The sequence below is a fragment of the Gadus morhua genome, chromosome 4 (assembly GCF_902167405.1).
Source record: "Gadus morhua chromosome 4, gadMor3.0, whole genome shotgun sequence".
In the NCBI taxonomy this organism is placed as follows: Eukaryota; Metazoa; Chordata; class Actinopteri; order Gadiformes; family Gadidae; genus Gadus; species Gadus morhua.
In genome coordinates, this window is record NC_044051.1 from 31,388,127 (window position 1) to 31,400,843 (window position 12,717).

Consider the following 12,717-nt stretch of genomic DNA (forward strand, 5'->3'; position numbering starts at 1 on the left):
TGAAATTATTTGTATAGGTAACGTCATCTTTGAAAAAGACGTTTAACTGAAAAGTGTTTCAATCGACCCGGCTCTCCCCAATTGTGCGTGTTCAGTTCCTTGCAGTGATCTTGATTTTAGTTGAGGGATATCTTTCATCATTGTTTGTTTAGGTCCCTCCAATGGTCCGCGTTGCAGCTTTAAAGGTGCTTAAAAGAAGGACACCTTAGTGGTGGCGTCATGTCACACACGGACAATTGTGAATGAACTGATTAGCGGGGTGGGGGTTGTATAGGGACCTTGTGAATTGTTTGATTTGTTGATTTTTGATGATATGCGACCCAGTGTCATGCGTATAAGAGAAAATAAATGAAAACTAAAGAGAGTTCCAGTTTCTGTCATACTTGATGAAATGTCCTGCAAAAGTCCTGATGAATGTTGTAATTCCAAGCCGAGCTAGCCAAGCTAACCCTCCATGTCGCTGTCAACAACAAACAAGTTGTTCCTTCCCGTTAGTTGGGTGTTAAACGGACACTGTGTAGCGTTTTAAGTAATTTCTTAGCTGAAACCAATTTATTCATTCATAAATATATCCTCATTGGTGTAAAATTACCTCTACCAATGAACTGTGCGAAGAATTCCTTTTCTTTGTTTACATTAAACAGGTAAGTCCTAAGGAGGCTTCCATGACCTTCCGGACTATGAAAAACTATAATGGCCAAGAGGAACATAAAGCACTAGCTAAGGTACTAGCTAAGGCTATACGTGGTGTTTTCGCTCAGAGCCAGCATGACTGAAACAGAAGGAGCTCAGCGAGACAGCTTCTCACTGCCCTAGCAAATTTTAAAACCTGCACTGCACTTTCGTTCATAACGCAAGATCATACTTAAGGCACACCACAGGAGAAGGAATCCACGTCGCCAAAAAAGCGGGGAAAAAGGGAATTAAAGGCAACTTGACAAATTCAAAAAATGTCATGTTGTCATAGCTGCTTGGCACATACCACCTACTGTAGTTGCAACTAGGTTGCAACGTACATTTGAAAAAGCGAGGTGCTGGAGAGAAAAAAATAATACAATACGATACAAAATACTACACTATACAAATATACCATCTTTTGTAAAATACAGTTTTATCACAATATGGGAGAAATTCCTACACAGTGTCCCTTTAAAGGGGACTTATTATGAAAACAGCTTTTCCTGGGATTTGGGGTGTTTTGGGTAGATGGTGCTCCCACACGCATACAAACTTTGAAATAAGTCTGTACAAGATTTTTTGAGTGAGATTCGCATATCTGGAAGCAGCCCGCCTCCAGCTACCAAACGAGCGAGTCAGTTTCGGCACCCCCTCCTATGCAGGAAGAGGGCACATTTGAATATTACCTCCCACTTCACCACTCCCCTCCAATCAGAGCATCGCTAAGATTTTGTGGACCAGCGGACAAGCAGCTCCGGCGAGGGGAACTCGGCGCTAGCCCTGCAGCTAAGCTCTGGGAGTACAATCCCTTTCTCTGGCGCCGAGCTCACCCCGCCGGAGCTGCCGCCGAAGGGAAGTCGGGAGGAGGAGACATGGAGTAGAAAGGGATTGTACTCCCGGAGCTGAGCTGCCGGACTGCCGCCGAGCTTCCCCAGCCAGAGCTGCTCGTCCGCCGGAGCTGCTAGTCCGCTGGAGCTGCCACCTAGCTTTGGCGCCAGTTCAGCTCCCGGAGTACACTGCTGGAGCTGCCAGACTGCGGCCAGATGGCTTCGAAGGCGGCCGGCAGCTCCGGCGCGGGGAGCTCGGAGGCAGTCCGGCAGCTCAGTTCCCGGAGTACAATCCTTTTATTCTCCATGTCGCGGTTCATGGACTTCAGAGAGTCAATGCCAAAGTTCCTTCCCCCCAATTCTTCTCAACCATGGCCGAGATATCCCCCACTACGAGTCTTTACTTGTGGTACCAGAGACGTCAGACAGTCTTTATTATTCATAATATCATCCGAGGCGCACATAGCCTTTGGTCGTGATATTAGATAGATTATATAAATACCCGTAGGCCTGTCACGATAGTTAATTTTTCTGGGCGATTAATTGCCCCAGGAATTATTGCGATAAGCGATAATATTGCCGTTTTTCAACTAATATAATGATAAACTACACCCTTTCGAAGATCAATAAACCTTTATTTTTTAAAGAACACTGGAACTGGACGTCTGGAAGACATTTAAAATATCCAGAATAAATTAACAAAACAACCAAAAACAATCTATTATTAACAAAAAATGCTCTTGAATAAAAACCAAACACCACCAAAAACAATAAATAAAATGGAAACACTAAATAAAAAGGATGCAAACACGATTGCGCAAGGACTCCGCCTCCCACACAGACAATGCAACAAGTTAGTAGCCGCGTTTACATGGCACATCTGATCCGCATCTGATCCGCATAGATTTCTATGCGGCATAGATCTGTTCCTAAAATGTGTTCAGAATGTAGGCTACTGTATACATGGCAGTAACAAAACGTTCTGTCTCTCGCGCACACCTGACATATCTCTGGACCGGCGGCGACATAATGGATGTCTTATCACTATCGGGGATTTTAAATTTGATTTACATGAAAGCACAGCAGGAGAGAGCTTTTCTCTGCCTGCTCCTTCAATTAAGAAGGAGGAGGACAGCGCAGCAACGTCAATTTCTCGTCAGATCTTTATATTTACCTTAAGCTCCGCCGCAAACAAGAGGAATTTGGATGCGAGTCTGCAGCCAAGACTGGTGGGAGAGAGTGGTCTGGTCTTACAGGAATTTAGTGACCAGGAATCCTCGAAGGTCCATTTGCGAACTACTGCAGCTGCCATCTCTCTAAGTTAAGAAGTATTTTAACGTTCAGACTGCAAAAGTACTACTAGTAGCCTACTCATTTACAGTTACCTCGGACGCGTGCGGACACTACGATACGTGAACACATCATTAATAAACACCCATGTCCCGTCGCTTAGCAACCGGACACGCTTACCGGACTACTTTTACGGAGTGATAACAAAGACGTGAATCAGGCAATAAATCCACTTTCCTTGACAGCAGTGAAGTTCGGTGTGCTTAAAAGTACCGACGGAGCTCAGTGGACCAATTGCGAACTACTGCGGCTGCTCTAAATTAAACCCCAATCTATTCGGAATAAGTGCATACATGGCGATTAAAACGGACTACACCACCTCCTCTATTCGGCATAGAATCTATGCCGAACAGATAATTGTATTCCGAATGAGGCGTATACATGATAATTTTCTGTTCCGCATAGAAATCTATGCGGAACAGATGTGTCCATGTCAACGCGGCTACTGACACTTGACGAGGGGGTTTACTCGTTGTGCCCTGTAATTATGAGCCGGAGCCCGATTTCATCCCGACATTTGTTACTTAGGCCTACCCTGCTAAATATATATAATATATATAAATATATATAATGCATAGAACGCCGGTCACTATCGGGAAAATAAGCCCCGACAGGGCGAACAGGCGACCGACGCGCAGCGGAGGTGTCTTGCTTCACCCTGAAGGGGCTTATTTTAGATAATGACCGGCGACGTTCTATACTACATCATCCCGCTTATTACAAGGCTACTTGCCAAGACGAAAAAATAACTTCACATGGTGTGTCTTTTTACAATTTATTCGTTCGCAGCATTCGTAGTGTTGATCAGCAGAGAAATAGTCCTTCAAAGACGTTGACGTTGCTTAGCAAACGAAGACGCTGGGGTTGACAAGTTACCGGACTATCTATGCAAGTGAACGGAGCGTTCCACGGCATTGAGAAGACCCGTGTAATAAAGGCCTATAATATTTCTGTTTATGGCATAGATTTCTTCTCAGATTAGGCCAATAAAGCAATGATTTAAAAAAAAGAGTGCGAATGGAAATGATTGCGGCCGGCAAAAAATTATCGCTCATTTTAATTTATCGTGCAATTAATTGATTTATTGCATATCGCGACAGACCTAAATACCCGTATATAATATTATTGTTATGTTATATTATACTATATAGATATAGAGCTCCAGGAGTCTGCAAACGGCAACAATCCCTTCTCCTCCATGCTGTGGTTCAGTCTGACAGCTCATTGGTCAATGGGCAGCACCTCATTTGCATCAATGCTACAGGCACCAGAAACAGCACATTCTGAAGGGACTGAAACAGAGGGGAATAGCGGCAGACGATATTTTTTTTCCTAAAAGCTATTTCCAGCAAACAGCTTCAAAAACATGTTTTCTGGAACTCAAATACTATGTTTACTTGTTGGGAAAACACCATACTATGTCTCCTTTAATAAACAGGTTTTACAGCACCGCCTGTTGGCCATGATGTTGCCTGTATGTCCTTTGGGTTAATGAAGCCGAAAAAATAAGAATTTCCAAGCCGGCGGGTGGCGGTTAAACTAATCAAAATATAAATATGCTGAAAATACTTACATTTGTGCGTGTCCTTCGCTTGAGCCATCGCTGCTGTTTATTTGGCGATTTTGGTTGGCCACTAGAGAGCGCCAAAATCTTGTATGTATAGTTCAACGGTTATTTACCGTTATGTCATGTTTTATATCGAGCTCAGAGATCGCATTGTCCGTGTATGACTTCGAGCCGAATATACAGTCAACTTTACAGCATGAGTCCGAATGATAACTAGTAAAAATGCATTTTCGGCCGGATTTTCCTCAAAGCCCTCCCTTTAAAGTGTAGTCCTTGGATAGCTTTGTTTCAAGGGCTACGTAGCCTTTTGTCTTCGCCCTACCCCTTAACCCAAATGAGAATTGGGACACCCTTACCCCTTCAAAACAAGGGGGAGGGGTAAGGGGTAGAAATGGGATGCAGCCTTAATCTATTGACTATTGCTTCGGAGATGGCAGTGCAGGCGAAGGTAGTAGCCTACGTCAAAGACTCAGAAAGGAAGTACTAAAAACCAAGGAAAAAGAAGGTGAGAAAAGTGCTGTCGGGATGGAATAACTTTGATGAAGTCAAGTCAAGTTTATTTATATAGCACATTTTAAGGCCCAATCCCATTTCTAGCCCTTACCCCATTCCCCCTCCCCCTTACCCCTTCCCCTTGCCCCTCAATACAGAGGGGTAAAACGTTCCCCTAAGAAATGGGACGCCCCTCCATTACGTGGCTTCATCGTCGCTGACTGCGGACAGCTGACTGCTATGTCAACAGAGGCCACGAGTAGGCATGTTTCAGATCAAGCATACGTTGCGTTGCCTCACATAACATAATGAATTAGTGGATAAAAACGTCAGAAATGCTGGCGTTAACTTCCCTATGTGATGTGACGCGTCACATGGCTTTAAAAACTCGCAGGATCTCCATTGTAACTCCGTCCGTCTGCTTTTCTGTGCATATGCTCTTTCAAATAAATGCAGACATAAGACACTCCCCTCAACATATCAAAACATTGCCATAGGATAGGATAGGATTTTATTTGTTGTCATTGCACGTTACAGAGCAACGAAATTGTCAGTATTGCATATTCTCGAAGAAAGTTGTCCAAAGTTGTCCTTTAACTCACTTCATTTATTATAAAGTCGGCATGTTTCGGCATCGTAAGTGAAGCTATACGGAGGGAATTGTTTCTAACGCGAGTGAGAGGAAAATACCGTGATCTACTTCAAGCCCCCCGGGCTAAGGCCCGGGTGGCTTGCTGCGCCGTCTACCTATTGAACTCTCGGCTCCTATGGGCCACGGGCAGAGGCCCGTGACCCTTCGCGGGTGTCGCTGAAAATCTCTGGCCAACTCCACCCCTTGTCCTCAGGTAGAGACCGTCAAGTGGGCGTGGCCTAGTGGGCGTGGCCGGGGTGCCGTACTGGCTTCGGCTTCTTCGTATCTGCTATCTGTGGCTGGAGCAGCCTCCAATAAGGTCTTGCTCCCCTTGTGGCTATGTATAGTATTTACGGCTTATATGTTTGGTCCTGTTTCATTGGGTCTATGTGCGGGTAGCTTAGATTCTTAAAATACGTAACATCAGTTACATTCCGTCCAAGAAACAAAGGACAAGGGTAATGAAAAACAGTTATTTTTATTTGACTGCCAGGTATCCACCGCCGGGTTACATGCTTTTAGGTGATGGTGGGTACCCCTGCCCCCAGACGCCCGTATGTCTGTTGACTCCCTATAAAGAGCCGGTGATTGGGCGGGTGCAGCAGCGCTTTAATTACCGCCAATCCAAGGCGCGCTGTGATAGAGCGGGCCTTCGGGATGATGAAGACAGGAGTCGAGTAATGGAGGTTCATTATTTCAAAAGGAGACAAAACAACACGGGCGTCACACACAATCCGGGATCTCTCTCTCCACTCTACAAAACAAAGGAAGCAAACAATTGACCACACATACCGGATCACACAACTGCATTTGAACTATCAAGGCGGGAAAAAACTAAGCTACCACCGGCTCAAGCTAGTTTACGAGTTAAAAAATCCACCCTTCCAACAGTTCAATGAAATTGTCTACGCACCAGAGAGTTTCTCCCGCTTGCCTAAAAGCACGTCGCAAAGCAGTGTGAACCACCTCAACCGTTCAAGGGCAACAAACAAGGGGTTAACATAAAAATCTAACGGAGAGAGACACAAACGCAACTCACCAGCTCCGTGCATCAGCGCTCACTGACGCTAGACACAGGTGCAACGCCAAACCACTCCCCAGGGAAACAAAAGGCATGCCATAGGGAACATATGTGAAATTAATGAGCCGTCTGGTCTCCTGTGTGTCCCTGAGGTAAAAGTGGAAAGGAAATCTTCAGTTTGACAGGCGAGTGACGTAGCCTAGGTGGCAGCTTTACCGATATCAAAGCAGTGCGCCGGTATAATCAACCAAGGAATAGTACTAGTAGGCCTAAGCAAATCCAATGCACACAAATTTTACTTGAAACCTTAACATGTCATGTCAAGGGTTATCTGATATCTCAACATCTCAACAAATGGCGATAGCGGAACACATTAGCATCGGCTTCTAGTGATTCAAAACAAACTTGACTAGTGAATCAAAACAAACTTGACTAGTGAATCAAAACAAACTTGACTAGTGATTCAAAACTAACTTCACAATTAAAAACCGCTCGAAAATATTATTATAATATTATTACACCAGTCTGCAGTAATTAAAAAAGTGCTGAAAATACTTACATTTGTGCGCGTCCTTCGCTTGAGCCATCGCTGCTGTTTGTTTATTTGGCGATTTCGGTTGGCCACTAGAGAGCGCCAAAATCTTGCATGTAGGCCTATTCAACGGTTATTTACCGTTATGTCATGTTTTATATCGAGCTCAGAGATCGCATTGTCCGTGTATGACTTCGAGCCGAATATACAGTCAACTTTACAGCATGAGTCCGAATGATAACAACTAGTAAAAACGCATTTTCGGCCGGATTTTCCTCGAAGCCCTCCCTTTATGGCCGGTTCAGACTACACGATTATCAGACATTCCTCCACGATTTACCATGTCACACTATACGATCGCAGAGTCAGGAAATCGGGGCTTGTCTCGTCGTAAGACTGGCCACACTACAAGATTCTCAGACATTCCTCCACGATTTAACATGTCACACTTTAAGCGTATGGTAGGCTACTCTTTAAAGCCCAGTTCAGACCAAAGATTCAAGAAAAAAAGATATGAGTACCATATTAAGCGCTATATAAATTTTATTTATTATTATTATTATTATTATTATTATTATTATTATTATTATTATTACTATATGATCTCAGAGCCAGGAAATCGGGGCTTGTCTCGTAGTAAGACTGGCCACACAACAAGATTCGGCGGTGCGATGCTCTCTACTTTGTATCATTCACGTTTGCACGTTTGTTTATATCTGCTCAATGCGGCACAGTAGTTGCGTTGCGCGTGACATGAACTATACAAAGTAGACGCAGCAACAACGTAGCCTGGCAACGAAGCGTCAACGATGGATCCCGAATACCTAGCACTAGGCATTATGCTGGCGGTCCTCTTCACACAGAGACGAAAAAGAAGAAAAGATTGTGGACTCGTTCTTGGGTTGCAAGAAGAGGAGAGCTCGGGATGTCGGTGCTACTTACCGAACTGGAGGTAATGTTTCATTTACATAATAATTGACGTTATCGTATGCTCATGAAATGTACGCTCGTGAAGACTGTGTCAACTGCCAACACTCATATTATATTATCAAACTTTTAATAGCCTACTTACCGTACTGTCCATCTATGTTGCTCTTACCCGTTATATCCATCTTATTTTCTCATACCTCGTTACTTTACTTTGTTTTGTTTTAATTACCCCTGCACTATCCCACCCTATTAATTAACTATACTGTACTTAAATTGCACTATATGCCAATCACGTTCAAACCGCACCTTAACCGCTATTTTGCACTACCATTTAGAAACCAACCACATTTCGTTTTCTCTGTAGGTCTACTTGTACCCCAAAACAACACTTGCAGTACATGCAGTAATGAAAGTTTTTTTTTTTTATAATGCAGGAGACTGATAGGAAAGGGTTCCGTGAGTTCCTGAGGATGAGCGTCGAGGACTTTCAACTCCTTCTGGGGAAAGTTGAGCCTCTCATCAAAAAGACGGACACAAAAATGAGAAAGGCCATCAGTGCCCGACAGAGATTGTCCTTAACCCTCAGATTCCTTGCAACTGGTAGGCCTAAATTGAATGATTTTGAACAGAATGATGTATTATTAAATCTTATTATTTACACACGTAACCTGTTTGCCTTCTTAGGTGAGTCTTTCAGGTCACTGAGCTTCCAGTACAGGATTGGCAGGTCTACTGTTGGCTTGATTGTAATGGAGACCTGCCAAGCATTGTACAATGTTTTGAAGGAAGATCACATGAAGGTATTGTAATATCCTTTCTTTGTTTGACATCACAACAAACCTTATTGTGATGATATCATTTCCATGAGCATTACAGATCCTACTATTAGCCTACCACTAGGGAGATGTTTATCATTATGATGTATTTAGACAGTACTGCCAACTACAGGACATTTATAAAATGACATATATAACATCCTCCATCTACTATGTAGCCTAAAATATTTGTCGTAAATACCCTAATAGGGTATTTCATAAGTTAATAAATTAATAAATGATATTTGCCTCTGGCTAGATATATTTCTGATCTAATCAAGTATTTCTGTATTTGTTTATTCTTGTCTATTTTTCAGACACCAACAACTGAGTCAGAGTGGCGAGAGATAGCGAGCGGATTCGAAGACAAATGCCAATTTCCTCATTGCTTAGGTGCAATTGATGGGAAACACATCTACATTCAGCCCCCTGCTAATTCAGGAAGTTCGTTTTATAATTACAAAGGCAGGTTCTCAATTGTGCTAATGGCAGTTGTAGATGCCAACTACAAATTCATTTATGCAAGTGTTGGCACTCAGGGCCGAATGTCGGACGCAAGTCTGTTTGGACACTCAGATCTCCGCAGTGCCATGGACAGAGACCTGTTACATTTTCCCCGCCCTGAGCCACTTCCCAATACAGATTTAATCATGCCCTATATGTTTGTTGGTGATGAAGCCTTCCCTCTCCGTTCTGACCTTATCAAGCCCTATCCCCACAGAAACCTTGATCATGGACAGCGAATTTTCAATGATAGATTATGTAGAGCAAGGCGAACTGTGGAAAATGCATTTGGCATATTGGCAAATAGATTACGTGTGTTCCTAACAAATATTTCTATTGAACCAGATAAGGTAACTTGCATCACCCTTGCTGCCCTTGCCCTCCACAATTTCCTGAGGGAAAAATCAGAGGCCTACGTGCCTCCAGTCTTTGTGGACAGAGAGGACGAGAACCACAGAGTCATTGCCGGAACATGGCGAAGAGGTGGAGATCTTGACTCTGTGGCATTGAGTAGGGCGCGGAATGCCACAACCACTGCTAAAGACCAGCGTGACCTGCTGAAGGCATATTTTCAATCCTCTGAAGGATCCGTTGATTGACAGGAGGATATGATTTGAAAATGTTATGCATTGATATTTATTTATTATCAATTGGTTTATACTATTTATAATACACTATTTATTTATTTACGCTATTATACTATTTATTAGTTAGTTACAACAGTGTTGTTAGTTAGACAGTAAACCAATATTTACAGAGTATTTATTATCATCTTGTTTATACTATTTATTATATACTATACTTATTAATGCTATTACTACTACTAAACTACTATTTATTAGTTACAACAGTGTTATGTTAGACAGAAAATCAACATTTAACAAATATTTATTGTCATTTTCTTTATACTATTTATTATATACTATATTTATACGACTACTACTACTATACTATTATTTATCAGTTCGTTATAACAGTGTTATGATAGTTAGACAGTAAACCAATGGGATGCAACACGATAAATAAAGGAACAAACAATTTACCTAATATTTAACAAACGCAATAAATAAATTAAAATAACAATTGGCGAGTTCTATAATGTCTCTTTGATACTAGTCATAATTGTAGCCCATAGTACTGTGCTGTGGAGGCATGTTGTGGGTGAAGTGGTGGGTTTGCAGAGGTGTGTGCCCTGTGCTCTGCTCTGGCCAAGAAGTTTGAGCAGGGTTAGCTGTTCTCTGCTCATTCTCCTGGGCATCATAGAGCATTAACATTATGTTTCGGCGTAGTCTCAAGCGTATAGTTCTGTCCTGCACATGTTTAAGCTCACAAGCCACCTGCTTCCCAAAAATATCCTCCACATCTTGGCCTGCGGCAAGCAAAGTTGTTGAGACATTCCGAAGAATGTCCACCTTCTCCTTCTCCATCTCCATCTCCACGTCCCTTGTAGGCTTTCGTTTTTTTCTCTGGGCTCTGGACTCCTGGACAGGTGGAGGTCTAGGTGGGAATGGTGGTGGTGGGTTGGTAATAGCTGGGGGGCCCTCAGCCTCTGTCTCTTCCTCACTGCTTTCTGTGGCCTCTTGTTGACTGTCATCAAACTAAAATGAAGAGAATCATAAAAAAGACAGGGAAGGTATTAATTAATGAGAATTAACTGAAAGTTAATAAATAAAGTTAACGTTTTTAAACACAGACTTCCAAGTAGTACTTACATTCAGTGTTGTTTGTGATGGTCTATGCGCTATGTGTGCCCGCAAAAAAACCATACTCTGACAGATCCACTTCCGTTGTGGACTCGTGGGGTCAGGGTGACATCCTTCTGTCCACTCCTACTTGGTTTGGGATGGAGCAGTTTGCCAAACTGTGTCCGCAGAGACGCAGCTCTAGTTGTTATCTCTAAAACTGCAATTTTTAAGAGAAAATAAGGTTTCATTCCAGGTAACAGAACACTCTGATAAATTATGATGATAAGCTCTTATGAAATTTCAATGTTAGGATGCATTTATTTCGAATGGGAATATATGCCATTCAAGGTGTAATTACAGGCATTCCAATAGCCTTTTAACCCAACAATTTGTAACCATATGCAACAATAACAGTTTATCTGGCTGAACATTTGGTAATCAGGCCAGTTTGAGTTTTATGATAGGTTATGATAGCTATTAGCACGTCAACAGCTGATGGCTCCAAACTTACCAGGTAGGTCAAGGGTGTCGGCTATTTCTCGCCAGGCTTTATCCCTTTTCACCCTATCGTGAAAGTCCTTTGAGGACACGTCGAAAATGCATGGACGTTGCTGCCACATTTCCACCAAGGTTGTCTCCATAGTGTTGCTCCATTTTCTCTCGTTTTCTTTGTTAGCATTCTTCTTGATCGAATTCATTTTTGCGGTTGTTACTCCAGCGTAGTGCAGTGAAGGCAGTTGGTAAACACTGCGCGTGAGCTCCAGCTGTTCGCGGGATTCCCTCACGCAACTGGGGGCGTGGTTCCCTCATGTCAACAGTGTATACGTCATGCGATTCCCCAAAAAATTCTGACATGCCAAACATTTCGTCGTGGGGTTTTCGAACGTCGCAGACGAAAACATCGCAGATCGCAAGCATGTCACATTACAAGACCTCGTCTCGTCGCCGACTCCTCAAAATCGTGTACGATTCGCAAATTCGTCTGCGACGAAAGAATCGGGGCAAAATCGGGCTGAAATCGTGTAGTCTGGCCGGGCCAAAGGGGTAGGGCGAAGACAAAAGGCTACGTAGCCCTTGAAACGAAGCTATCCAAGGACCACACTTTTAAGGGGTAGAAATGGGATAACAACAGAAGTGGTGAATCAGGATGACACCAGTGCAGGCTATGTCTTTTGAAAAGGCTGCGAAGCTGTTTGTTTGTAAGAGCCATTTTCCTGTTTTTCAGTTATGTTGTAATGTCTGTGTTGACCACTGAGTGGTGTTGCCGTATTGCGGGTACAGGTGTAAAGGGGACGTCATTTGGGGTACCTCCGTTGTTTGACCCCGGAAGGGCATACGGTTTTTGACCGCAAGAAATACCGAGTTGTTGTTATGTCACTGAGGATCTATGAATGTATTCCGTATTCCCATGCAATAGGTGTCATGGTGAGGAAATAAACGGGTTGTAAACCGGAGACGATCGCACGGATCAATCATTGCTTCACGTTCCTGCAAAGTACTGGAAACATCAACACAGCGCGTCAACCAGGTCACCCGGGAGTCAAACCACACGGGGCACACACATTGGATGTGGCTCGTATAATGTTCATGACAGTCACAAGACGGGTACGTCTAACATGGTGCATCACAAGTATGCTAAACCCCAAACCTACACAAACACCTTGACAAGTTTCGTCCGTCGAGAT

At 43.1% G+C, this 12,717-nt stretch overlaps 1 protein-coding gene across 1 annotated transcript; it reads left to right on the forward strand.

Moving 5' to 3' along the window:
- The first annotated feature begins 7,741 nt into the window (after positions 1 to 7,741).
- LOC115542110 (protein ANTAGONIST OF LIKE HETEROCHROMATIN PROTEIN 1-like) lies at positions 7,742 to 10,148 on the forward strand. The gene is made up of 4 exons (XM_030354236.1): positions 7,742 to 8,050; positions 8,463 to 8,628; positions 8,713 to 8,828; positions 9,161 to 10,148. The coding sequence occupies exons 1-4, from the start codon at positions 8,024 to 8,026 to the stop codon at positions 9,944 to 9,946; spliced, it is 1,095 nt and encodes a 364-aa protein (XP_030210096.1). The 5' UTR covers positions 7,742 to 8,023; the 3' UTR covers positions 9,947 to 10,148.
- Positions 10,149 to 12,717: the final 2,569 nt, after the last annotated feature.